At 37.8% G+C, this 27,881-nt stretch overlaps 1 protein-coding gene across 2 annotated transcripts in view; it reads right to left on the reverse strand.

The window, feature by feature from the left end:
* Positions 1-386: 386 nt before the first annotated feature.
* The window catches only part of uacab (uveal autoantigen with coiled-coil domains and ankyrin repeats b), a 55,140-nt gene continuing 27,645 nt past the window's right edge, over positions 387-27,881 (reverse strand). For both annotated transcript variants that reach the window (XM_077228711.1, XM_077228712.1), the window contains exons 2-19: positions 27,261-27,391; positions 23,044-23,132; positions 21,443-21,507; positions 19,762-19,819; positions 19,260-19,330; positions 18,934-19,040; positions 16,781-16,962; positions 15,667-15,704; positions 14,672-14,725; positions 14,315-14,422; positions 14,089-14,121; positions 13,218-13,310; positions 13,085-13,115; positions 12,852-12,901; positions 8,854-11,532; positions 8,605-8,757; positions 2,539-2,604; positions 387-2,252 (exon numbers count right to left, since the gene is read on the reverse strand). In XM_077228711.1, coding sequence (XP_077084826.1) covers positions 2,181-2,252; positions 2,539-2,604; positions 8,605-8,757; positions 8,854-11,532; positions 12,852-12,901; positions 13,085-13,115; positions 13,218-13,310; positions 14,089-14,121; positions 14,315-14,422; positions 14,672-14,725; positions 15,667-15,704; positions 16,781-16,962; positions 18,934-19,040; positions 19,260-19,330; positions 19,762-19,819; positions 21,443-21,507; positions 23,044-23,132; positions 27,261-27,391 — 4,080 coding nt within the window. In that variant the 3' untranslated portion in view covers positions 387-2,180. The remainder of the gene's footprint in view (positions 2,253-2,538; positions 2,605-8,604; positions 8,758-8,853; positions 11,533-12,851; positions 12,902-13,084; positions 13,116-13,217; positions 13,311-14,088; positions 14,122-14,314; positions 14,423-14,671; positions 14,726-15,666; positions 15,705-16,780; positions 16,963-18,933; positions 19,041-19,259; positions 19,331-19,761; positions 19,820-21,442; positions 21,508-23,043; positions 23,133-27,260; positions 27,392-27,881) is intronic.

Here is a 27,881-nt window from a genome sequence, read left to right on the forward strand (position 1 = left end):
TAAAATTAGAGACTGTGACTTACTAAAGCACATTGTAGAAACTAGGTGAAAACAAAAATGATTCTGTTGGAGTGTTAACATTTTTACGCTGACCTTAATTTAATAAGAAAAAAAACTATGACATTTATGGGAAGAAAAAAAACACCAGTATTTTCTTTGTCTTTGTAAATCTAATTTTAAAGGCAAGTTAAACACTAAGGTACAAATCAATGCAAACCACATGAGGAAAAAAGCTCTCAATCTTGATCTGATTGGATTTAAAGTAACAACATGTGCGCTCACTTCAAGGAGAGCGAGAGGGGCTGGAAAGGCCTGCCAAAGGCAAGGTTCACCTCATGACACTACGAGACTGCTTGGATTAATCTTTTTCATTTGCACAGAGCCAGTTTAGTCTAAAAGAGGCACTTTTATTGATGTTAGACTCAAAATTCTGCAAAACAAAAACAAAAAAAGGAGAGAAAATGTCCATGAAGGAAATGCACAGACTAACTGATAACCATAACAGCAGTTAGAATGTAATACTAATAATTAAATGAAACCATTACAATTAGTCATTCCCGACACAGAGAACCAACAGCATCAGTTAATTCCAATCAAACCAAATGGCACTACAGTGGTGTTTTTAAAATAAATCAAAAGAATACTGAAAATCCATGATTGGGAACTCTAATTAATTTAAGAATATCTGATTTGAAACTCAAAGGATAATTTGATTTAAACAGGATAGTTTAGAAAAAAAGAAAAGAAAAAAAAGATACACAAAGTATAAAGTATGTCAGTCTACAGTCATGTTCTGAAACCTGAGCAGATTATTGTGCCTTTCCATTCCAGTCCTGCTGAATTCTGTAATAGTTACCACATACATGGTGTTCATTAATCAAAAGAAGTATAATGCCATGTAAAAGGTGATATATCAGATTTGGAAAGCATCAAAAGGGAGAATTCCTAAATGCATCACATTCTCCTACACAAAAGCACACATCAAACTTGGCCAGCCAAGTCACACCACTAGATGGCGATATCAGCCAGGATACAGGAACATACAGGAAGGATAGAGTGTTATGAAAGTCCTCAAGTGTTAAATGCTTTTTGCTCATTCGATCATCCATGAGATGCGGTCTGCTGTTGTCACTGCAGAGGCAAAGCAATTTTACATAAACACTTTATTAAAGAGCTACTCCATCCTATATCACCCAACCCAATAGACACTCACTGACTCAAATACATCACACGCATTTGAAACAAATGATCCAGTGTATGGACATAGGCCCGCACTGCAAAAGGTACGTGTAAGATGAAGCTGCAGTAATGTCCTCTGATCTTTCATGATGTCTTTGGACTATAACAATTTTGGGACCCTCCAAAACAAGTGTACCAATGATTTTTACTGTGGTAGTGTGCTGTTACTATGCACTGTATGAGCACATAAGCTTACATGTGATCAAAATTTAATATTATTACTGTGCAGGATATTCAACCACTATGCCACTGGCATTTCATAAAACACAGACGGCCAAGGAAATGCCTCTGTGCCCATCACTCCACTAAAGCCTTAAAGCTAATTCCCAAAGATCTTTTTCCCCTAACCAGATCATTACTTTACCATTGCAGTGGACACAGTAATGCTGGACTGAAACAGCATGTTAAAATCTCTCTAAAGGGATGCGTCCCTTATTAATACACCACGCACGTAGCTTAGATCGAGGCTAAAAGCGTGGAGGGAGGGAATGTTCTTCTTTAAACTGTAGTTAGGTTATTTCAACATGAAATAAGGAGGTACATGAGACTCAATCACTGAATGTGCAGTTTACATCTTCACAACATCCTGTACTTCTCATTGACTCTATAGCATGTAGCAATAAGATACATAGTTAAGCCAATATGCTTAATTAAGATTAAATAATTATCCATTGCCTCTCATGTTTATGATTTATGTGATTTATGAGTTTAGTTATCCCTAGTGCTATATTTAGTACTGTCACTAGGCAAATCAATATTACAGATACTATATTTCATACCGTTAGAACATACAACACCGAACCTAATCAGAACATATCAAACATTACAAAACTTGACTTTCTGAGTGTAGTGCTCCAGAACAGTATAAAGTGTACTGAGCTGAATGGGAGGTTACTGTGAGAATGATGAATTAGAGTCAGTGTGGTCTCGGTGTGTTGACTTCAACACACAAAACCTTGTCTCATTCGAATGATCTGCAGTAAGGCAGCTTGGACATCTTCATCCATGTGACCCTGAAAGAAAACAAGTCACGGGTGTTCGGTCAGGATAAATCCATCTCCAGAATTGCATCCAAACTTCTATGCAACTACATGTTATGACCTGTGCACTTTTATAATGTCTTACTATAACAGTACTGTTGGTTCTCTGTATGTCATCTGTGGTACACAGAAGACCATGCACTATACATTAATATACCTAAGAGGTATGAATGGCCTTGTTATAGGAGCAAAATATAAGGAAATGCTACTGCAAAAGAAAAGAAACCTTCACACCCAACACACATTCATATACAATTACCTGTGCTGCACTGAGAAGATGAGTTCGATAAATTGAAACAACTTCTCTATGTTGCCTCTCAGCGTCCTGTTTAGATGGAGAAAGACAGGACATATCAAGCAGTGTTTTACATGCATTATATAATAAGATCTTGCAAGGTTAGATGGTCAGTGTGTTTGTAACTGAGCTGACACAGATGTACACAAACATAACATAAAAAGTAAAGGAGGGGGACTGGGACACAATGGGTTCATCTAAACCTACATCAGGATTCGGAAACCTTTTTTTGTTATAGGTATTTTTCCCTGTATTTAAGAGCCAATCCAATAACAATTACATTATTTAGGTCCATAGCCAACTCAATAGAGATAATAGAGAAAAAGCAATAGGTAACCGTTACATTATGGAATTAAATGTACAATATGCAGGAATTTTCGCCACCAGGGGTCGCTAACCTCTTACAATAACAAAGGCGTATATTGATGACCTATATTCCGCATTAAGCGTAATTATGGATCTTGTCGTCAAGCTGATAGATCTTTTATGGATGATCGAATACATTGATGTTTTTAACATGACTGTGGTGTGAAGCAGGGCACGATTGATAGACGTATGTTACCAGCGCCACACGCAACGCGAGTCCCGCGGATATAAAGGAATAAGGACATTTCATTCTACCGAACTACACGCAAGTGCTGAATTAATACTCACACATGTCAGTTTATTAGACGAATTAAACTTGAGGTAACGCAGCGCTGTTTCACTTGCTCTAATAGTTACGCTATCACACTAAACGGCATTTGAGTGTGTTGAATGTTGTTAGTTAGGTTGTGTGTTGGCTGTATGAGACTAACTAAGCTAGATCAACATTAGAATAACATACAGATCATATTCAAACATTTCATCATGTTGAACTATATAACATTGATTAGTTGGATGTACATTTGCTCACCTGTCTAATAAAGTATATGCAACACTCGTGAGCGTGTACAACAGCGTGAGCGTCCTGCTAGGCATAATGGGGATAACCCAGTTGTCCATGTCTGTCGCCATGGTTACTACGGCAGTGCGAGGTCAAACCTGGCGGAAACCGAGGGTAATGCGGATATGACGTCATTGACTGGCGACTCCTCACCCCTGCTCACGTTTCCTTGGTTGAAATCGCAATTTTCTCACGATTTACAAATAGTTGGAAATATTAGGGATATTGTAAGTAATCAACTAAACTAAACATATAACATTGACCTAGTGGTTTTTGGATATTTTACTGCAAAATTCTTACATATTGTACCTTTAATTGTGCAGGGCTTTCACGATGAGGTTAAGTTTCCACCTGAGCATAAAACCTCTTTAATGTTGTGTGTGTGTGTCAGTTCAGTCACGCACAAACCACACACTATGCATCTCCGATGGAAGACAGGGACTTAATCGAAAAATCGGATTTTTTTTATGCTCCTCTGAATTCTTACTTTTCGCCATTTTTACAAACTAGCAATGCAGCTGGTTGTACCTGAGCACCAGAGGTTGCCAAGGCGGTTCACACAGTAATAGAATATGGTTGCCAGTCCTGTATTTGACTCCTTAATATGGTTGTATACACACACAGAGTTTAGTTAATTACGGGAGTGATGACCGTATTCTATCACTGAATTCACACCTGTAAATTTTCACGACTCACAAACGCATTCGCTGCGAACTCCCGGTGTGTGAACTGGACTGGACAACTGGTTGTCTGTCGCATCATACAGTTTGAAAGAACCACTCTGCACTGCACACAAGCATGTCTTGTGTGTGTAGCGTGTTTTCATTACGGTGAATTACAGATATGAAGATATGTGGCGAGTGAAGTTTTTCGATTAAGTCCCTGTCTTCCATCGGAGATGCATAGTTAGTGGTCTGTGCGTGACTCAAATGCTTCGTTTCTCCACTCGGGTATAAAAGCTGCTGATGGTTAATTAAGATTTGACTGTAAACAACTTTAAAGATGAACTGAACTGAAATTTGAAAAAATGTGATATAACAGATGCATTTTATTTATTCTCATTGGTACAATTATTAAAATGACAGAATTTGTTAAAAGGGATAAAATGGTACGTTGAAAATGTTGTTGTTGTTGTTACACGGGTGCCGCCATGTTGGATTTCAACATTCGACTACGTCACTGGCATGGTAGGCTATTCCGTTACCAACCAACACTAGCAGAGCTAGCTTCTCTCTACCCCCTGGCCTTGTCAACAAAATTATTCTAGCCGTGATTTCTAGTGATTAATCCTAGGTACGAGAGACAGATGTGTTGAAAACGTCAATGAGTACATGAAGCGTACATGCTCCGCCAGCGCCCGCGCCCGCACCAGTCACTTCCCCCAAACGATCCTGTACTGTATGTGGAGCCTGAAACTGGTCGTCCTCGATGTGGTGGTAGTCAGATACTACTGGCCTGTCCCTCACATGCCCAAATGCGTAACTCATGCAATTAAAATTACTGATTTTCGTGTGTGTATATAGGACCTGTAGCAATGGCCTATATACCTTCACGGGTCCTACCATGCCATTGACGTCATCGAAATTGCCAGCGTAACAAACGCAATTTTTGTGCTGCTTAAAAAAAGCTATATTGATATCTTTAGTTACAATTTTTAATGTAAATTACTTTTAATTCTCATAAACAACGTTATCAACGTTGATTTTTTTCAGTTCAGTTCATCTTTAAGAGTTCTGACTTGTACCACCTGACTGCTGCAGATTCATTTTGGCGTTGATAGTGTTGCCATAGAAACTCATACGTCCTCGGACGTTCAGTAATTACGACATGGTGTGAACTTCGGCATAAGCTTGTTGTTTTGGTTCATGAGGAACTGTAAAAGGTGCCTTTGCCTACCCTAGCTTTAAGTAAAAGGAGACCATTTAAAGGGTCATGAAAGGGTCATGAAACCCTAAACCAAATTTTCTGAGATTTCAACAGAGGTATGTGTGTTGAACACTATTGAAGACAATGTTAGCATCTGTTAGATTTAATAGTGGGTGAAATGGTTACATTTTAGTTTTTTTCCGCTATATTCGTCTTCCGGGTTTAAAATCTTCATCGTGCAGAGCACTGTAAGGTGTCTCATAATTATTAATGAGATTGAGTTTTCATATCCTATGAGAAGACAATATCTCTTAATTATTCATGACACGACGTGGATCTTTCCAATGACAGACATGTCAAACTGTGATATCGCGTAGTAGATGAGAGAGCCAGTCATGGGACGCAAGTGTTTGTTTTCGTGGTGCAAAAGTTCAAGTGCGTTGAATATGTTTCCCTGCGATGCTGCCAGGGTTAGACTCTGGCTCCGGGCGGTTGGTTGGCCATCAACCACGGACACATCTAAATTATGTGCGCAGCAAACATTTTTATGCCTAACTGCTTCACTGTCCATCTTTATTATTAGGGTTTAGGGGGCGCGTAGATCTAGGCTATGCACGGAATGTTTTTTTTCAAGCGGAAAATTAATTATTTTCAAATATATGCATTTATAGTGTGTATATAAACAACTATATATTTTATAATGACATTATAATTATACATGTACATTAATATGTTTTAAATAGAATTACGATTACTGTAGGCTAATGTATGTAGCAGGGCATTCAGTTATTTTTGAAAGGATAATAATAAAGTGTCAGTGTATTTCATTAGACTTTAACTTTGCCAGCTATAAAAAAAAATCTAGCATTTCCTCACGTTTTACCACTGATTTTTAGTGACAGTCGATATGCATGGGCCACTGGCGATGACAGTGCCCCCCCCCCCCCTCCCCTGCCGTGCCGTGCCGTGCCGTGCCACACCACACCCACTCCCTCCCTTCTTCTCACAGCCATCCATGCCCATTTAAGTTGCATTTTTAAAAAAGATTGTGAGCTAGATTTGAGCTGAAAGAGGGGGGTTTCATGACCCTTTAATTCAGTATAACACCAAATCTTGGAAGACTTCTTAATAATATAATCCAATTACTGCTGAAATAACCTGAGGGAGAAAGAGATCGGTCCCTCAGTCCATTCTATCACTCCCAGTTTTTTTTAAATATTATGATTATGATTTATATTATATTTGTATTAGAGCCCGACCGATATATCGGCGGGCCGATATTATCGGCCGATTTTAGGCATTTTCCTAACTATCGGTATCGGCATTTATAATGGCCGATAAATGAATATTTTAAAAAATGCGGGTATGGTGATTCATGTAAGGGTGGCGCTGCCAATAAAGCACCTAAAAGCTGTCACAAGAACTGGCAAAAATAATGATTATGAATACAACAAATATAACAAGGAGACATTTTAATTGTTTATTAATAAACAAGTGTTTTCAGTCAGTGTCAGCCAAAGATGAAGTTGACGATGCTGACTCGCGATCTTCAGTGAGCGCGCGCCAGAGAGAACATTTCATACGATTACATGAGTCTGTCTGTCTTTCGTTTTGAATTGTTCTGTTCAAAGTAGACATTTCAATATAGATATATTTCAATTCTCAGGTCTATACGCTGAGTTTCGGTTCATGAGACGAGCTCCAGTTCACCCGCAGGCGCCTCCGTGTCGAGATTATCTATCGTCTGCTAAATTTACTTCTTATAAATTAAATCCAGGCAAATGGCTGATGAAACATTGATTAAAATTAAGATACAATTAATACAAAACGAAATTCACTTTGAAACGAAAGGTTTTGTGCTTTCTGTTTGATGTCTATGTGAAAGTTTCAAAGCATTAGTGCCGCTTTCAGAGCGCTCACGTCCGTAGTGCTGAACTGTCGCGTCTGTAACATTGTTTTTTCCTCATAAATGCAAACACGAAAAATAAAATAAAATGAATATTTTATGTAGCCTGTGGAGACTGAGAGCCAACCCTTCTTCATCCGGTGGGTAGTAGCCTACTTGTGATTTGCGCAGTGTAATTCACAGAATTGATTTCTCTGCTACAAGCCTCTGTCACGTATTGTGTGAGCTTGTGACTATTGCAAGCGCGCAGCTGAGAAGTCCTGATTATATTGTCTGCTATATTTAGGCCTTCTTATTTATTAAGGCAATTGGTTGATGAAACATTGATTAAAATGCGTGGCGCGAGCGATCTCCGACAGTAAACTGATTCTGCTTTGTCTAGGGTAAACAGCTGTTGCGACGCGAGCAGTAACGGCCACGTCCGGTGTAGACACAGTGTTAAAGCTCATTCTGCCTGATAACGCTACGTTACAACATCAAGCAATATTCCAAAAATGTATATAATTATAACACTTTATATAGGGCCATTTTGCATTAAGAGTAGCCTAGTTTCACGTTTAGTACATTTTGCTTACTAATTATTTAAAATAGTATAAAAGTACTGTACATATGTAATTAAAAAAGTTTTCATTATGATATTATTCATTTTACTTTAGTAAAAAGATCTGAGTTCTTCCTCCACTGGTAGAGATTAGAGGAATTAAGAGTAAAAATAGAAGATAAGGTTTTGTCAGTGACACTTTTTATATATTTATTGATACAAGTTATGACTAAATTAAAAGACAAAGTCGTCGTTAGTGAAGATTATGCAACAGTATTTAGAATATAATATAATATAACATGCAATGCAAACTAGTTTGGTTACAGCTCAGCTGTATAATTCTCATTCTATCATTCCCCCTGCCTCCATTACATATCTGTGTCACACAAGTGTTTGATTACCACATTTGAGTGATCATTGCAAAACGTGTTTATAAAATATATTTATTCTGTTTATAGCTACTGTGTAAAGTACCCATCAAAAGTTTGTACACACCAATAGGAAAGTGTCCAAACTTTTGACTGGTATACTGTACTATAATACACATAAATAATATTGCTACTGTATTATAATATACACATAATTAATATCGGCCGATATATCGGTATCGGGCTTTTTTTACTCCCTAATATCGGTATCGGCCCCCAAAAATCCATATCGGTCGGGCTCTAATTTGTATTATATAGGCAAGTCAGTTAGTAAGTGGGTGTACTTTTCAGTCCAAGGTGATGGCATGTAATATTTGAGGGCAAACAAATCCATCGGTATGTGCATATGAACAGTGCTACTCACAGCCAGCTGCTGCTGGAGGCTCTTGACCTGGGCTTGGAGTGTGTCAATGTGTTGAGTCTGTCTCTTGTTGGGAGTGTTGCCAGCATAAGCCAGCTGGGATAAGCCATTCAGAGCCTGTTTCAGCCTTTCAACATCTGCCAACAGTTCTGTGATCTGAAACAGATAACGCCTTGCTTTATAATCAGACAAAATATCCGGCACTTATCGAAAAGCCACTTCATCTATAACAAATGAGTATAACCTTCTCACCCTTTTGTCTTTAAGCTCAGTCTGCTCTGAGGATGCTTGAATCCTCTTCTGTAGTTCTCCAATGGTGCGGAGCGATTCCTCATATCTCTCTTTCAGATCTCTGATCTCCTTCTCAATGGAGGCGCTTTTTATCTGCAGGGCCTCGGTTTCAGCTCTCGCCCTCTTTTCACCCTCCCTGGCCTGGGTTGTTTCCCTGTAAAGATCCTCATATTGCTCATCCAGTCCTGACAGCCGGTCGCCAAGTTCACACACCTTCTCCTCAAGCTTTTGCTTTTCAGCTCTGAGCTCTGTCACCTGTTCTTCATAGCTGCGGAGGTCATCGAGTGCGTGTGTGGCTCTGAGGAGCTCAGTCTGCAGAGTGGCTACATCCTCAGCCCTCTGCGCGCTGGTTTCTTCCTCGTCCTGCAGTGCCAAGTGAAGCTTGTTGACCTCACGCTCAAGAGCCTCTTTAACCTGGCTATACTGGATCTCATCACAGCTCTGACTCTGGAGTTGTTTCTCTAGTTCATGAACACGCTGGGCTTCCAGTTTATGAGCTTCCTGTAAGCACTTGCACTCCTTTTGCGCCTCCTGCAGACTCCCACTCAGAGAGCTCTGCATGGCCTCAAACTGATCCAGATGGATATACTCACTGTTCAGTTTCTTCTGGAGACTCTGGATCTCAGAGTTGCACAAGGCGTTTTGCTCCTCTAGTTCAGCTCTCTGGATCGTAACCTCTTTATATTGCTCCTCCAGCTCCACCAACTTTAGACTCAGCTCCTCCCCCTGGCTCTTGCAGCGGTCCTCCACTTCTTTGTACTTCTCGCGGGACACAAGCCCCATCTGAAGTTTTTGCTGCAGAGGCGCCATCTCTTCTTTCAATTTTTCATTCTCTAGCCTTTGGCTTTCCCCTTTGGTCTTTTCGTCATTGTACATCCCCTGCATTTCAGCAAGTTTATCTGCCAAGTCATTCAAAGTGGTGTTGAAATACATCTCTTTTTCCTCCATAGCAGTCAATGGCACAAACTTCAACTGCAATGCCTCTTGAATAGTGTCCAATTCTTTCTTCTGTGCTTCGATTTCCTCGTGTAGTTTTGATGCGCTCTCTTGAGCACACTGGTACTTTGAGTAGGCATCTCTAGCTTGTCCCTCTGCTTCTGATAACGCTTTGCTCATTGTGCTTTTGAATATCTCATGTTCCACAAGGCTGATATAGTCATTTGCTAACTTGGCCTGCACATTCTCAAACTTTTCTTTCAACCTAGCATTTCCTTCCTTCGCCTTCTGTAACTCCTCATCCCGAACTCTACAATAACCCTCCAACTTTGCGATTTCAATCTTAGCTTTCTCCAAAGCCTCATCTAACACCATCTGCACACTCTCATACTCTTTCTTTGTGACAAACTCAATGTCAAAGTTCTGCTTCAGTGTTGCTTTTTCAGCTGCCAAAATCTCAATTTCATTGACTTTCTCCTGGTACTGATCTTGAAGGCTATTAAGATCTCCTTCCAGATTTGTGTTGCGTTCTGTGAGTGCAGCTATCTCGCTCTCATAACGTTCACAGGGGATGTACGTGCTCTTCAAGTTGGTAATGTTCTCACAGAGAGAGGTCTTCTCCTCCTGCAGCCTCCGTAGCTGCTCCTCAGCATGCTTTCTCTTCTCCATCTCCTCTGTTAACCTAATCCTCAACTCCTCGACAGCTAGTTCCATAGACCTCTTCACCTCCTCGTGGTTTTCTAAGGTCACAAACTTGGTCTTCAGATTGTTGCAGAGTTCCTGCAGCTCCTCTCTGAGCAGTTCTCTCTCATCTTCACCCTCCTCCACTTCACATATTAATGACTGACACTTTACAGTGACATCAGCAAGTTTCTTCTTCAGGGTTGAGCTTTGCTCCTCCAGAGCAGCCCGGACTCGCTCATGCTCTTGCAAAGGGACAGTCTGGCGGTCGTCCATCACACGGTGGACCTCTGCCGCTTCCTCCAGCACACGGTCATAATCTTCCCTTAACTCAGCCAACTGTCGCTCCTTCTCATCCACAGCATTGGTGAGGAGGTTCTTCATGTTGTCAAACTTCTCTCCGGGAACCATTGACGTCAACCTGACCTCTGTAGTCTTCACTTGACTCTCCATGTTTAAGAGTGTCTCCTCCATGACTTTATGGTCATCTTGCATTGCGCTCAGCTCTGCAGTGAGCCTTTCAACCTCCACAGCCAGAAGTCCTTCACTTTTTTTATACTCCTCCAATGCTTTCTCACTCTGCTTTAAATGGTTCCTGACCCGTCCAACCTCGGTAGAAGCTCCCTCATATTTTGCCTTCATCTCAGTCAGCTGTGCTTTGAGGTCATCAACAAGTTGGTTATTGAGATGATCCTTTACCGCCACCACATGAGCCTGAAGCTGTTTCACCTTTGCCTCAGAGTCTATCATTCGCTTCTGCACATCTCCCATGGCTTCCTCTAGCTCATGTACCTGCTGGTCCGACTCACGTTTGATGGCCTCACACTTCCTGGTCAGCTCCTCGCACTCCTGGGACCTGCATGCTAGAGCCTTTTGGAGGCGGCCGACCTCCTCTTGTGCAGCTTCTTGCTGTCGGCGGATACATTCAAGCTCTTGTCGAGGTGACTCAGGATCACCAGCCACCGGCCGAGAAAGCTCCAAAGGTCGAGCCACAGATCGAGATGGTTCTGTAGACTGCAGGATCTGAATTCAAACACAAGCGGGCATTAATTATTATGCACATAAAGATTATGTCAGAATACTGAGTGGATAGTAACTAAGCTTAATGGGAAAAGACTTGAAAGAGGACAGATTTTTTTATTTTTCACATTATCTTTCTTTTTCTTCATTACTATAAGAACAAAAAATTAGGGAAAAGAAATCTAGTCTGTAAAAATCCATGGCCGGCATTCTGTTGAGGAACAGAAGATGGAATGGCTCCCATCTTTTCTCTCACATGGGTTCATAACAAGGGCTTAAAACTTTCAAAGAAAACGTTATCTATGCCATTTCCAAAGTCAAACATCTGTTCCTACTTTAGCAGGTGCATTTTTTACATATTTTCAAAACACGTAGTGACCTCTAACATAGGTGAGAGTAAAGTCGTTTCTGGTGCTATGTGACAACAAAATTGCATCCACCACATCTGCCCAAAAGCCGAAACCAGGTATATTATATCCCTTCAGAGAATAGTGCTAATAAATCATAAACCCGTCTGACGCTGCAGGCTATGGAGGTTCTGAAATGAAATGAGAGAGAGCAACTTATCTGACTTCCTCTCCTAAGCTTAACACAGCTGACATAGACAGCCTGCTCGCTGCATTAGTGAACACAAGTAAAATTCCAAACCTTGGAAACCTTGTGCCTGCTCAGAAAACCTTTAGAATTATTTCTTGATTTTGCAATTAAGCAGTTGCACTTATAGTCTGATGTTGTTGTTGGACTTCATGAGGGAAATCAGACATATAAATGTCTGTGTATGTACACTGAACTGACTAGTTACTGGGTATTAGAAAGTTAACTTGTATTAACAAGTACATGCGGAGTAAAAACATTAAACTGCATTTACGTACTGTGTAACCATTTCGTAGACCTGAATGTTACAGATTGTTATTTTATAGCAATTCATTATAATATTTTACTAATAATAGTGCCCATGGTATACATGTTTTATGCATAAAAGTGTTACCCTCTTTCTTAATATCTCTTAAGATATATTTACTTATGGACAGCGTTTGATATACACACATATTATTGTATTACCAATTGACAGGGGTTGGAATATTGGAACAAGGTCAGCAATTTTAAATCACAGTAGTTTCAGTTGAACACTTAAATGTTTTTAAAAAGTCCTTTGTTTGTTTAATTGTTTGTCTTCGAGGTGGTTTACACCAAGTAAATGATATATTAGTTATATAAATAGTTAAAATATAATTTAATATAAATATAATTTGTTTTTGGCATCAGTAGAATTTTTTGGTATTTATGGTGATTAAGAAGAATTTAAAGAAATTTTAATTCACCTGAGCAGAGTCCAAGCTGTGTGACTGTCGAAATAGCAAATTGTCTTTTCCTGCAGAAAATAAGAACCCAGAATGAAAACACACGTGACTGTACTTATAGAAATATGACATATTAGACATCCCTACAAATAACTATTTCAACATCAGCACAGTTTATATTGATGTCTCTAACACCAAGGTCATACTGTACTTAATCACAGTCTTAAGACCTATATTTTAAAAGACAAAATCACCTTTGATCACGGACTGGCCAGGGTAATCTCCCTGTAAAATAAAAACATGCAGAATTGTTAATCATTTCATCACTTTAATCATGAGAAGCAAGCAGCAGCCCTTGATGAGCATCTTGCAAAGATTTTCACTGACCAAATGGCTCCGCTGCTGGACTCTCACAGTCTCAATGGCCCGGGCTCTTTCTTCCTTCTCTTTGGCAGAAAGTAAAAGCTTCAGCTGCTCTCTCTGGTGTACAAAAACAAGATACACATGCATATTCAACAGCAACTCACACCCAACCTTAAAAAAAAACAAATAAACCATTAAAACTATGATAGGATGATCAGCCCTGCAAACTCAGAGGAGGTGAAAAAGGTGACATGGTTACGAACTATATTGTTGTTGGGTGGTCAGGAGGCCTTCTCTCCTCCAGGAGAATGTTTTTTTGTGTGTGATTTTAACATGTAAACGTGACGTTATATGACATTGTTTAAGAGCTATTTTATTGACGCCTTTCCGCGGTTGAAACTAATTGAATGATTACATGTGACGTTATTCGGATTTCGATAAGTCCTACTGTATCTTTCAACATATACCTTCTGATGTTCATTCATGTTTATTTCGCCTTGTAACTAGTTAAGCGGAAGAGATGATCGGTTCATGTGCGCTATGCACTGCCACTTCGCTTGAACAGAGGCGCGAACTTTCTCTTGCTGCCACGATCTTTTGTGGTGTGACAGAGACGTCTATGGTCTCACTCCAGTTTATGGGAAATTAGCCCATTTCCGATTCTTGTGAGGTTTATTGAGCCTGCAATCCAACCATACACCCCTCCGCCCACACACACACCAGACCTACACGATTCACATGAATGACATATATGATTCAAAATAGCGAATTTCTAATTCTAAGACTAATTTGCAAGTATAGATGAAGGAATAAAAAGAATAAATAAATAAATAAATAAATAAGAATAGACAATGACACTATGACAGAAGAAAGTCTCTTCCAGGGCAACACATACCTCCTTGTGAATGTCCTCCATTGTTGACTTTTCCTGAAAAAGGAAAGAAAGAGAGATAGAGAAAACATGCATTACAAAAGATGTCTGCAAAACAACTGCAATATAAATACAAAACTGCCTGCTCAGATAAATACAGAAGAGTATTTTGGCTTCAATGCTGAAAACATCTGTGTAAGGCACAGACTTGCAAATAAACTGCCCAATTATCAAAAGACTGAAGAAACACCTGGCTGAGTTGTTGCTGAAGCATGTTAACTTTGTCAAGCAGCGTCCTCTGTTCCAGGTGGAACTTCTTTAGAGATTCCTGTTGGCTCTCATTCTTTTTCTCCAGGTCCTAGAAAACACATGTACACAATTCACACAGTCACTTATTGCATTTACATTTAATGAGTGGGCATATAATGTACAGTTCGCAATACAAAAAAATGTCTAGGATCGATGTCTTACAACCCTAAAAATGCAGGTAAAAGAAAGTGTAAATAAACATGTAAATGGAACATAATAAGACAAGTCCTGGTCTAATAATAACATCAAAAGGATGAACAATTTACTTGCAACAGTCATGGAGTTGAATGGCCCTCACCTGTATTATCTTCTCAAGGTTAGAGGTTTCAGAGACCATCTCCACAGACTGCAACTGACACAGACAGAAAATAAAATGATAACTCAAAGTAATCAAAACAAAAATGGTCAGGAATAATATATAATTTCAGATTCCTTGGTAAGAGCAAAGAAGAAAAAAATATATATTTGTAAATCAGTGGAGTGGTTAGAGTCTGAGAATGCTACTTACAACAATAAAATGTTGAATTGTATTGTTCAAATTTGGGCTAACGTTTTTTCTATACACCAGAGAAACCTATTATTCAGATATAGCTGCTCTTCATACATTTCCGACAAATCGCAATGTTAGAAACGAGTGGCTGCAGTTTATTTCTACCATGATCCCTGATAATTACAGCTTGACCTTAAGTTTTTTGCAGCACATTTAATGACTTCAAGACATTTTTCAAATTATGACTGTTTAGTGAATAAAAAGTGGCTGAATTATAAAAATGACTGGATATGGTTTTAGAGAAAAATTAATTTTGCCTTACTTTCATCGAACACTGGTTGGCAGTACTGTGTAAAAATTGCTACAGCACTTCAGCGCTAATGCAGGTGGGGTCAGATTAGTGCATCGAGACATTGAGATTTGGCATGCGATAAGGAATTATATATTATATTATATATTATATATATATTAGCCTGAAATAGTTACTTTTCAATTAATATGATAGATGCACAAGTGCTGAAATGACACAAAGAGAAACAAAGAGCCTCTCTGCTCATTAATCATAAATCCCATTTGTATACTTCCAGTTTCACTGCTCTAGACGGCTTCAGTAAAATTACAATGAGAATGAAGGCAGCCTTTCTGCGTGCTGTGAGTGTGGGAAAAATACTGTATATCAGTCCATTTGTGAGTAAGTGATAAAACTGAGACACTAACAAAAGTTAATCAGTAAATCTCTCTTTTTTTATCTCATCCACAGGATGATTCTCAGAATTAAACTAAGGTGAACATGCAGTGTATACCTGTCTCTTTTTCTGTTCCGTCTTGGCAGCTTCTTTTGCTGTGAATACAAATGAGTAATCATTAATTAGCAATTCATGGAGCTACCAAAATAAAATAAAAAGTACACAGGAGGAGGATTGAGATGTTTTTTCCCCCCCACATGAGCTATGATATGTATGAGTAGCTTTTTCTTTTCAGTCTGGAAGCTGAAAAGACACTGCTCTACACTCTACTTAGAGAGAGTGTGCGTCATAAGCTCTTGGAGCTTTGATCTCTGTAAACTTACTATATGATAAAACCCTATTCACATCAGAAATGAGGCAACAAAGTAATACGAACTGCAGGGGGAAGAAGAGTTTAAAAACCTCACAAAAAAAATGCATTCAACTGATTTACACCAAGAATGGCAGAAATTTTCATCAGCCTCTGTAAAAAGTTTCAAATGTGTGAGAGAAAGCATTCACATACTGGAAAATAAAAACTCATCACTTAAATTAAATGGATAATGGAATGGAACAATGGAAGTAATGAGGTGATATGTTACAATGATAACTGGTCTACCGTTCAAATATTGTCAGACATTGCTTGGCATATCACTTATTTTCGCTCTGTTCGTTTATTGCCATTATGGCTATTTGGAGTGCTTATTCTGGACATATCACCCAAAAGGTTATCAGTCCATAAATCTACAACAAAGGACTACATTATAACCTTTTGTGCTTTCTCTCTCATTTACATCACTGACTGTCCAGCATATTAGATTTCAGACTACTATCTGTTCTGATGTGACAATACCTGATGCAAATAACAAATAGAACAATTCTAAAATTGTGTGTTCAAACAAACTTTTCAATCTCAGGACACAGTTAACAGTCACTATTGTAATATGGCTAATATTAATTTAATATTTGGTCCGGTGTTCGTTCTATATCTTTGGCCGGTGAATCTTGTTCGTGCATTTACCAACATTTTCCATTTCAGTTTATATCATGATAGTAATTTTGAGTAGTGTTGGGGCAATTCAGTTTGAGGCACATTTTAATTCATTTCAATTTATGATTTTAGGCACTGCTCTACAGTGCTGCTCACATATGGGAGAGAGGGATTTAAAAAAAACAGGAAGCATAACAAAACCTTTTGTGGCACTGTCCAGATAAATCTTGACAAGAGAGACAAGCTCCTGGTTTTTGCTGAGTCGAGCATAGTGATAACTGTCGTGGCTGAAACCATCCACAGCAGTGACATCAGCCCCATGTTTCAACAAAACTTCCACAGCATCCTTACACGCATATTCACAGCCCAGAATCAACGCTGTCCTGAGTGAACAAAAACACAAACACATCTTTAATAGGACTGACAATGACTAAATACTAAAATTGCATCTGTGATTTCTCTGAATTAAGACAAGAACAACACAACAAAAACATTTTAACTCTTCGGGGTCGCCGATCACGCCGGCGTGATCAAGTTACATGACCAGTTTAAGACGTCGAAGCATAAAAACAAAGTCACGTTGAACGCTGCCGTCCACTTCTGTCGAAAGTGCTGGCTTGAAATTCTATTTTACTTTTTGTTTTGTGTTGATAGACCAAGTAAAAACGGAGATATGATCATTTAAACTTTATATAAAAAAATACTGACGCGTTCGTAAAAGAACGCAAGATGGGATGCGACAGGCGTTGCATTTATTCTAATAACTTTGTCGGTTTTTGTCATAAAACAAAACGGAGAAAAATGTGTGAATCTGCTGACTCTGCTATTCAGGCTGCACATTTAGGGAATGGAGGAGGAGCCAACTGAGCTAAGACGCAAAATTGAAAGGCAGAGGATTTACAGAGTTGATAAAGATAGACATATATACGTTATATATATAGAGAGAGATTATTGCTAGTTTTTGGAAGAGTTTGAGTAGATTTTGAGAGTAGTTTAGGAGTAGTGTAGATAGTTTAGGTAGTTTAGGAGTAGTTTAGGTAGTTTAGGAGTAGATTTAGCTAAACTGTTTTGAGGAGAGGCACAGATAAAAAATAAAAATAAAAAACACCTGATATTTGCTGTAAATAGTTGTATGTATAATTTGATTTTGTGTTCATTTTACCTATTGTATGGTATATTTGCACTATTGAGGAACCCTTCTTACTCAAGGAATGAAATCCCTGTAATGTAGATATCTGTGTAATTGTACATGAATTGTTTTGTAGAGTTTCTAAGCAAAAAAGAAAAGAAAAAACGCCTATTGCCCCACCTGCTTTTTGCTGCATATAGTTTAATTTTATCTCAATTTTAAATTTTTTATGTTGTATTTGCACTATTTGCGAACCCTCATACTCTGGGAATGCAAGGCCTTAAATATAGCTCTCTGAATAATTGTGTGCACAACATTTTTTAAAAAGTGGCTGAGCTAAAAAGAAAGAAAAAAGCCTATGGCTACACACGCTTTTTTTTGTAAATCATATTTTTTTTGTATATAGGTTGATTATATCTGAATTGTACCTGTATATGTTGACTTTTACAACTTGTGTTTACATTTTAAACCTTTTAAAATGCTTCATTGAGCATGTTTGTGTTTTTTGTAGTAGAAAAGCTATAATTTTTCTATTCGGATTTTGTGTTTTTTGTGTGATTTTGGGTCCAGTATGTTGATAGAGTACATCAAAGTGAAAAACTAATTGTCTGATCATATAGGTGATGTTGTGCTGAAAAAAATTATACCAAACATTGGTATGGTAAACATTTTTTTATGTTGCAAAATTTAAAAAAAATAAAAGTACTCAAAAACGGCCAAAATAGCCCAAGACTCCGAAGGGTTAATATCCCTCTATCCACTTTGTTTTGTCAGCACAAAAGTAAGCCATTTTCTGTGAACGCGCGAGACTTGGGTATATAACTGGATGAATAACAAGATGCCGTTAATAGTAAAACTACTTGCGCTACAAACCAATGAGTTTATGATTACGCTAATAAATTAAAATAATATGATAAACAGCAGCATGAAATAACTGGTACCGGCTGACACCAGAAGCCTTGCAAACTCATTTTAAAAATGGCTGGGCCAACTACTGCATTAAAACATTTACATTTATGCATTTGGAAGACGGTTTTATCCAAAGCGACTTACATTGCAGTCAGAGAATTCAATATCTGAATAAAGCTACAGGAAAGCTATCTAACTAGAAAACTAAGTTGGATAAATATAAAGATAAATATAAAGATAAAGAATTCAATATCTAAATAGAGCATGCTTGGCAAGAAAAAAAATAAAAGAGAAATATGAATGTGATAATATTTACTTATTCTGTTTGTCTCTGACTGTGATGTCACTTCCTCGTTCTAGCAGCAGCTGACAGATGTGTGGATGACACATCTGAGTGGCAAGCACTAATGGGGTCCGGCCATCCTACAAACACACACATATAAAAGTGTATAAACTCAATTTGCATTAATTTGCATAAACTCAAACAGAAAAATCTAATCAGAAAGAACATTTGAGAATAAAATACATCTGAGGAGAAATACATAAAATATATATAAGTACATTTGTCCAGGAAAAAATAATAAGACAATACAAAAACGTTATCAGTATATTAAATATCCAACACGCCACATATTAACTCACAAAGTCGGTGGCATTAACTGATGCTCCGCTGTCACAGAGCAGCTTCACACTGGAGGAGCAGCCGGCCATAACTGGAAAGACAAACAATAATAATATTTAGAACCATTTCCCCCAAGCATCTGAATTAGATTCAGTAAACTCATCTGACATCACACTCAAAATTATGAAGTTTTTTTTTTTTATGAATGAATAATCCAAACCCTCCACTGGGCAAGAGCTCTAAATCTTACATGAAAGCCTTCTGAGGAAAGGAAAAAAATTCCATGCACTACATCTTATTGATTATGACTGGTTCTGCCTCAAAGAATCCCTTTCAAACGTTCATCCACTACCCTTTGCCTCCATCCTCTGATTCACTACTCATTGAAGGAGGCACTAAAAATGAGGAATGGAAACGCGAGGAAAGTGGAAGGAGTGGGAAACCCCCATACCAGGTTGAATAGAGACCACTGCAGAGTTCAATTCCAACAAAACCTCAAAATGTACAAAGCTTTTTGCTTACCAGCATCATGCAAGGCCGTCCTTCCCTGCAGGTCCACATTTCCCACTGGGCAATTGTGCTGAAACACAAAATACTGGTCACACACTGTCAGGCCATTCAACACGTTATGGCTATTAAGCTTTAAAAGCTCAGAGGATGAGTCAAAACTTTCAAAAACATCCCTGATGACTGATTTCTTTTAAAAATATGAACACAAATACAAAGAAAGGACCAAAAAAGACACGGTGCATGAGACTCTAGTTTGAATCATTGAAATGATTCAGAACTCAAGAAGTGAAACCAGGTCAAGCCAAGGATACTGTTGCTAAGATACTGGCCTCAGTGGTCTGTATCCCACCACTCTCTGTGCCCTCATTTCTAAAATCTTTTTTATTCTCCATATTGCACTCTCTGTCCTACTTTCTCAAGCCCAATACTTGCTGTACTACTTTTTGCTACCTCTAACAAAACAACTCCTCTGACTTCAGTCACTATAAAAACCCCTTATACTCTAGCAACAGCCTCCAAAACCAGTAGCAAGATCACATGGTCCTGCTGGCTAACTGTGTCCTGGGTAACTATATCTGATGGGCTCTAGGAGCCAGTCTCAGATTGCACATGATGACGGCATTAGAAATATAGACTGCAGGTTACAGTATGGGCAGCCTGTCAACACTGTAGACACCCAGAAAATACTCTCATCCCGCCACTCAATCTTGTCTGCATAAGCATTACGAACATAACAGAACACTGGCAGAGTATTATGGTGGATTACGCTTTACATTAGCTGGCAGCTAAACGTGTTGCACCAGTGATTTCAAAAACAAGAGAATTACACAAACTTTTATATAATAAGATTCATTTTTATATAATTAGTCTAGACAGACTTTTCTAATTTTGCTTCCTGTGGTACAATTAATTAACACCAACAAATCAGTGCGACAAAGAGGTTGTTGTTGGAGTCATCAACAAGCAAGTGATAGGAATCATTTCCTATCTTAATTACCTTGAGTTTTACCCTCTTGCAAAACGTGTTTGTGGAATAATTGATTCAAATTTAACCTTGTCTGTAAACAAGCTCTGCCCAATTTGCCTTCAAACTGCATAATTGTCCCATAATCACAATGTCAGGTTCAGCATTATGCAATTGAATTCAGGTCATCAGTTTATTAGTTTGTGAAATAAGCATTGACTTTGTTTATGAGCATGTTGGCTGGAGTAGGCTCGCCAATAGCAATAAAGGTTTGCAAACTTTTCGCTGCCTTTCCATGACACACAGGTGACAATGAAGTAGGGCTGGGTATTGTACTATGATACAAAACATCAATTAGAATATGTACAGTACAGCTTAAAAGTTAAATTGGAATAGCATTTTAAAAAAATTAATTAATATTTTTATTCTGCAATATAAAATTGTAACGTGAAATATTGACAATATAGTGAGAAAAAGAACTGGGACACATTGATATATATTTCTATTGGCAAAGCCCTAAAATGGAGAGTGCAAATAATCCTTTCTGAAGTTCATATCACAGTCCTCAGAAAACCTCACTTCAAAAATATGATTCAATATTTTTTCTCCATATCAAAAAGAGGATACAATAGAGCAGAAATTGTCTGGCTTTAAAAAAAAGAGAGCATACAAATACATCGACTTTCTATGCTCTACTTTCAACGGTGTTGACTGTGAAAGCAGCTTTACCTGGAGTAGTTTCTGCACGCACAATGACTGGGCATTTCTGGCTGCCAGGTGTAAGGCATTTTTTCCTACAGGAACAAAACAACAGTTCATTAGAAGCCATTAGGTAATAAATGTGTTTCAGATTATACCAATCTTAACTGCTGTATAGACAATGTCAACAGTGAGAGTATAACAAAAACATACCATATTTTTGATAATGACATATTTATGGCTTGTTTGTCAATGCAATTCTACACTCTCTGGTTCTCTCTCACCATTTACATAAAAAAAAAAAAATTTAAAAAAAATTTCGCCAAACTATAAATTCACTCTCACGTTGTTCCAAACTAAAAAACAAACAAAAAAATTCATATCCGAAACACAAATGAAGATATATTTTATGAAAATCAGATTTATTATAGGCCTTTATTCACATTTAAAAACATTGATCAATGCACTTACATGGAGCACATCAAATATGCCAAAGGGAAGCTAAATTACATTTTCTTGATATGTGAGATCCTCATTGCTTCTTGCAGAAGCTCCTTTCAGCAAAAGCCATTTCAAAACATTTGAATATCTGATAAATGTGGAATGCATTAAGAATTTGAATACTTTAATGAACACAAGACTCATAGGTAACTAAAACCCTCTAGCAGCCGCAAAATATTAAGTAACTCAAAAAGAATTATCTGATCTTCCAGGGAAATTTGTGTGTGTATTCAAGGTCCAAAATTAACTTGAAATGAAAATGCACTAGTGATATATATTCCTTACTGGTCATGCATTTTGCATTAGTTTCCAATATAATATTTTTAAAAAATGAATAATAATAATAATAATATAAAAGTCGTGGCCTTAAGATATGTGGTAGTGTGTTACTCACAAATCCTGTCATATAAAGAATTGTTGTGCTTCTATATGGACCTGGATGCCTGTTCATTTAGTATTGTATATAGAGTTTACCATTACAGCATTTATAAATTTTATTATTGATTATATTTTCAGTTTTCATTTCAATATATTTGTGTATTATTGCATTTAGTTACCAAAGCAGCATTTCCTTTTGAAATTTAACTTTTTCATTTAATATTTTATGTACAAATTTTAATTACCAAAATGACATTTTTAATAGTTTCAGGTTTAGTTAACAATAACACCACTGTTTTGAGTCCTGCTGGGGTCACGTTCCCACTCTCTCTTCCTGTACTTTTTTGTTGTTTTGTGTGATCCAAGAGAACAAACCTCATCCACATATTTAAGCTTCAGTTGACCAAATTCGGTGTGCTCTATGCATGTGTGTTGATCAATGTTTAAATGTGTTTAAAAGCTTAAAACGTAAAACTATTACGATCTCTTCACTAACTTTTTAAATCGTCAAAGTTTTGGAAGTGTTACAGACTTTCAATGAAGGGACAAAAATCTTTCAGGTTTCATTAAAAATATCTTCAGTTTTGAAGATGAATGAAAGTCCTATTGGTTTGGTCCAACAACATTTTTGGGTGAACTATACCTTTAAGGAAATTCGCACTCTTACATAAAATGACTGACATGTTTTAGCATTATGTGAGTTCTCTGGTAAACCAAATCATGAGCACACTCATCGAGAGCAACATCCTCACCTGTGGCATCCGTGGCTGTGATATCCGCACCATGATTGAGAATGAGATTCAGGCAGTCGAGATGTCCTCTGGAGGCAGCAAGATGGAACCTGGAGAAAAAGAGAGAGACAAACAGAAAATGCTGAAAATGCCTGCTCTTACACCCGTCATCAGCATTATAGAGGAGGAAATGACTACCATGAGAAGAGAAACTCTCTCTCCCCTTAAACGCATCTGCACGCAAAACCCTTCACTTTACATTACATTAAGCATACTTCTTATTCATACATATCTCATATTAACATACTTCCATTATTGTAATGTTGGCCATGTAGCTTAAAGTGTCTATAACTGCTTTGGATGCATGCAAGATGATGTTTCTATTTATCTGATTCACATTCATGTGAGATTCAGAATGGATAAAAATCAGCACTTTGAGCTCGATTTAAAGAGGTGAGAATGTCCTCTGAGACATGTTGTAAAGATAGATGTGCAGATGTTCACCTTTGTTTGAAAAGTGTTATTTAAGACCATGTTGATGGTGAGAAGTCAAACATGTAGACAGGGCCCTGACCTGAAGCTTGACGTGTGAAGTTGTAGATAACTCCACACACAGCCCCAAACAACCACCCACGGAGACATGGATGGGTGGCAATTGACTTATTATTAGAATTGAGGACATAAGAGATGTCTTGGGTTTTTTTAATACTGTTTCAGCAATGGGGTGACTCTCACATGCCTAGTGCAATACACTTTTTGAAACTTAGTTATGATAGCTTTTTTTGTAAGCCATCAAAACAACATTTGACATGTAGGTTCTCTTGTATGTTCTCTTGTATCACCATTCTCTTGTAGGTTCCTGCAAATATGATTTCATAGCTTAAAAACGACTCAATGCAATAACGTTAGGTATATGGAAAGAAGGTGGCTGTTATTATGGTAAGTGACCCTTGGCGATTAGAAGAGACTGAAGGGCTCAGATGGTCATGAAGACCCAGACATGTCATTCTAGCTTGGCTCCAACTCCTTGGCTGACTCGCATATCTGCGGCTCCAAGATACATTATGTATTTTTAGATGTGCCAGAGAGGTGGGGTGGGGGGGCAGTTTGAATTCAAAACAAGACTTTTGCATGCTACACCAGTCTGTCACCAGAATCTCTGCAGTTCAGCAAAAGCCATTTCAAAACATCTGAATATCTGATAAATGTGGAATGCATTAGGAATTTGAATGCTTTAATGAACAAGACTCATTGGTAACTAAAAGCCTCTAGCAGCGGCAGAACATTAGTAACTCAAAAAAAAATCTGATCTTCCAGAGAAATTTCTGTGGATATTCAGGGTCTAAAATGAACTTTGAGAAAATGTACTAGTGATATATTCCTTACTGGTCATACATTTTGCATTAGTTTCCAATATAATATTAATAATAATAATATAAAAGTTTGGCCTTTAAGATATGGGGTAGTGAGTTACTTCCAAATACGGTAAAATAAAGAATTGTTGTGCTTCTAGGAACCTGGAGGCCTGTTATTTTAGTATTATGTATAGACTGTACTATTAAAGCATTAATACATTTTTTAACTGAAATTTATATTTTCAGTTTTCATTTAAATATATTTCTGTATTATTTATTGCAGTTAGTTGCCAAGGCAGCATTTCAAATTTTAAGTTTTTCATTTAATATTTTGTGTACAAATTTAAATTCCCGAAAATTAAATGTTTAATAGTTTTAGGTTTAGTTAACAATAACACCACTGTTTTGAGTCAGGACTCAGGGCCATATCCCAGACCTATTTAGTATGTTACAGTATACCTATACAGTATGTTAAAAGGCAAAACTACAATAAACAACAACAAATCCCTTTTGCTAAAAGGAATTATTTCATTATTTTCTATTGTAACATCTGCCCATTTTCTATTGTAATCTTTGACAAACTAGAAGATGTGTGAGCTGTATTAGACTGACACTTCACTAACATCAGTGAGGGGCAGATTACCATTTTTTGCGATTTGATTTAAACCATATATTATGTTTCATATTTACACATCAAAATCAATTGTGCTCTCATTTGGCACTTGTAAAGTTTTAATAACAGATATTGAATAAATCTATTTTTAAAAGTGGGTGTGTTAAAGAAACAAAAGTCATGGTCACAGCAGGAAGGCTTAGTCTAGGTTTCCTGTGAACTAACCATCCATTAGCAAGCTCTGTCAACCAGGTGTATTTCATGCCATACTCTTACATAAACACACAGATAAATCTGCTCATTTTCATCAGCCCACAAAGCAAAAATAGTGTACTAATGCAGGTTACCAATTTACCCTCCCAAACTACTGGATTACACCCTACAAGCCCTGTGGTCTGCCCTCCCTGTGAGCTATTCCGACTGGTGAGGAAAATAACAGGCTGGAGATGCAGTCTGCATGTGGGGTCCTGCTATATATGAACAGAGGATTTCCACAAATCCAAAGTCATGTGACCTGTGTGTATTCCTCTACTAGACTGCACACAAAAAGGCTACATACGCTCATGTTCAGGTCATTTGGCAGCCATTAGGGCGCACAGACACCCACAAGCATGTTTCGTATAACAGGCTGGTGTTTATTAATTGAGCTCTGTTACACTAAGGCCGACTCGACGACTGTGACGGCGGCGAATGCACTTGATTTAGTCCTGAGAAATTCTAGCACCTTATTACAAGTCAAGCTCATCTCCACCCAACCGAGCAAGAAGAATCTCACACTATGACAAAATACTCAAAGGGGAATCTTATGGACTAAATGAGGGAATGAAACAAAGCTGTGATTAAATCAAGCTGAAATGAGTCCATCTATGCCCTACATATACCATGTCAAAGCAGTAAAAACATCAGGGATGGACGGGAGGCCAGCTTGGCTTTCTAAAACAGGAAAAGACGCAATTGATCTGATAGTGTTGAAGCCTACTGTGTGGTCATTTAATAATGTGGAACATCAATCAGGGATTCTGAATAAGAGGGTTCAACGAATCACCTCTAACTTAAAATACTTTTCTTGCATTCATCCCAAAATAAAGAGGCATCATCTAAAGCTCTCTGGACTGGGAGCTTTCAGAAGATTACATAAGCAGTTAACATTCCAGTTTAGGAAGGAAAAAAACTCCCAGCTCTTAAATTTAGTCAGTGTACACAAGCATAGATTTACTCACTGAAGACCCACTTCCAGCCCAGGTGGCCCATGCTGTTCTGCGCCTGGTCAAGCTTCTCTGACCACATGTTTTCCAATCTTAACTTAAACCCTTGATCAGGCAAAAAATGCCTCAGCCCAGATTGGACAAAAACATAGGCCTATCAGTGCCTATCACTTTTTGTAAAAACCAAAGCATTTCCAGTTGTTTCCAAACCATCATATGCTCTCAAGCACACCTCTACAACCAATATTGAAGAAAGTGCCAATTTTTAAAAAATGATCTTATATGTACTCAATACATTTTTAATCATCATCATTACTAAAAATAAAACAAAAATGAAAAATAAAAGCATAACTAAAAATAAACAAGAGTATAAACAAATGCAAATATATGCATAAATAAATACCCTTGGGTAAGACATGCTAATGAAGTGAAAATCAGCCTCCTGCATGATAAAGCAGTGTATGTAATATATTGAACGGGTTAGTTGAAGATCATATTCAAGACAAGAAATTGTATAATTTTTTTCCTATAATGAAAACTCTTGAACAACTGTGTCTATACTATTACAGAAACTACTGTGTCTATACTAGTACATGTACTTTATTACAGGTTTAAGAAATATGTAGACCTAAAGAGTGTGAAAGTATGTAAGATGACATTATAAGTATTATAAATAATCCTGCATTTCCTGCACTGTATGTGACAGGCAGGGATGTGCAAAACGACAGATATTCAAAGCAGACTAATTGGTATGCTGCCTAGTCGATTAATCTGTCTTAAAGATGCCCTGTACAATTAGGCTGGTTTTGGGTTAATCCCGCCAAGAGAGGCCACGTTTCTTAAGGACGTGTTCTTATGTTAACCAGTAAGACAGCATGCAAAGAAGTGGATCAGAATACAGGGTTCTGCAAAAAGGTTTTGAAATGTAGGACTGTTTAACTTAACACGCTTTCTTAAACGCACATACAAAAAATCTAGATCAACTAGTTGACCTTAACAATAGCCTAGTCAGTTTTTGGATGACTAGTCAACAATTGTGACCCATCCCTAGTGACAGGAACTTACGCAGAGCGGCCCTCTACATCGAGTTTGGTAGGGATGATGCCCTTCTTGCCAAGCACTGCTGCAACCTTGTCCACCTCCCTCCTCTCCACTGCCTTCATCAGCCTGTCATCATATTTATTCCAGTCTGTGTTCTAAAGGATAGAGAGAAAGAGAGATCAGCACATTCAAAACATCAGCATATATACAACGACAGCAGTGTCATGTTTAATAAAACTGCAGAAGTGACACCTATTGTTCAGGGTGGTGATCGCTAGTGTAATTAGCTGAATGAAGGAATGTGAACAACTCCTGTACAGCACATATTCAAATATTCAAAAGCACAACAGGAAATAAAATGCTTGAAGGAAATGAAAAGGCTTTATATCTTTGCAAAATAAAAAGGGATGACAGAATTAGTCAACCATAAACTGGTAAAATGGGTTTACTAATTACTAAATGGTGCAAGACCCCCATGGGCCTGATTCATATATATATATTAATTTTCTTTTCTTTTTTGTGTGTGTTAATGTGCATAGTTTCGATAAAATACCATTTCGAGGAGTATGGTAAACATGAATATATGATATATAACATTTCTGAAAACTGCATCTGATCTGATGGAAATGTTTATTTGATGTTGAA

This window comes from Siphateles boraxobius, unplaced genomic scaffold, assembly GCF_051911475.1.
Source record: "Siphateles boraxobius isolate OS27281-9 unplaced genomic scaffold, OSU_SipBor_1 130, whole genome shotgun sequence".
Taxonomy (NCBI): domain Eukaryota; kingdom Metazoa; phylum Chordata; class Actinopteri; order Cypriniformes; family Leuciscidae; genus Siphateles; species Siphateles boraxobius.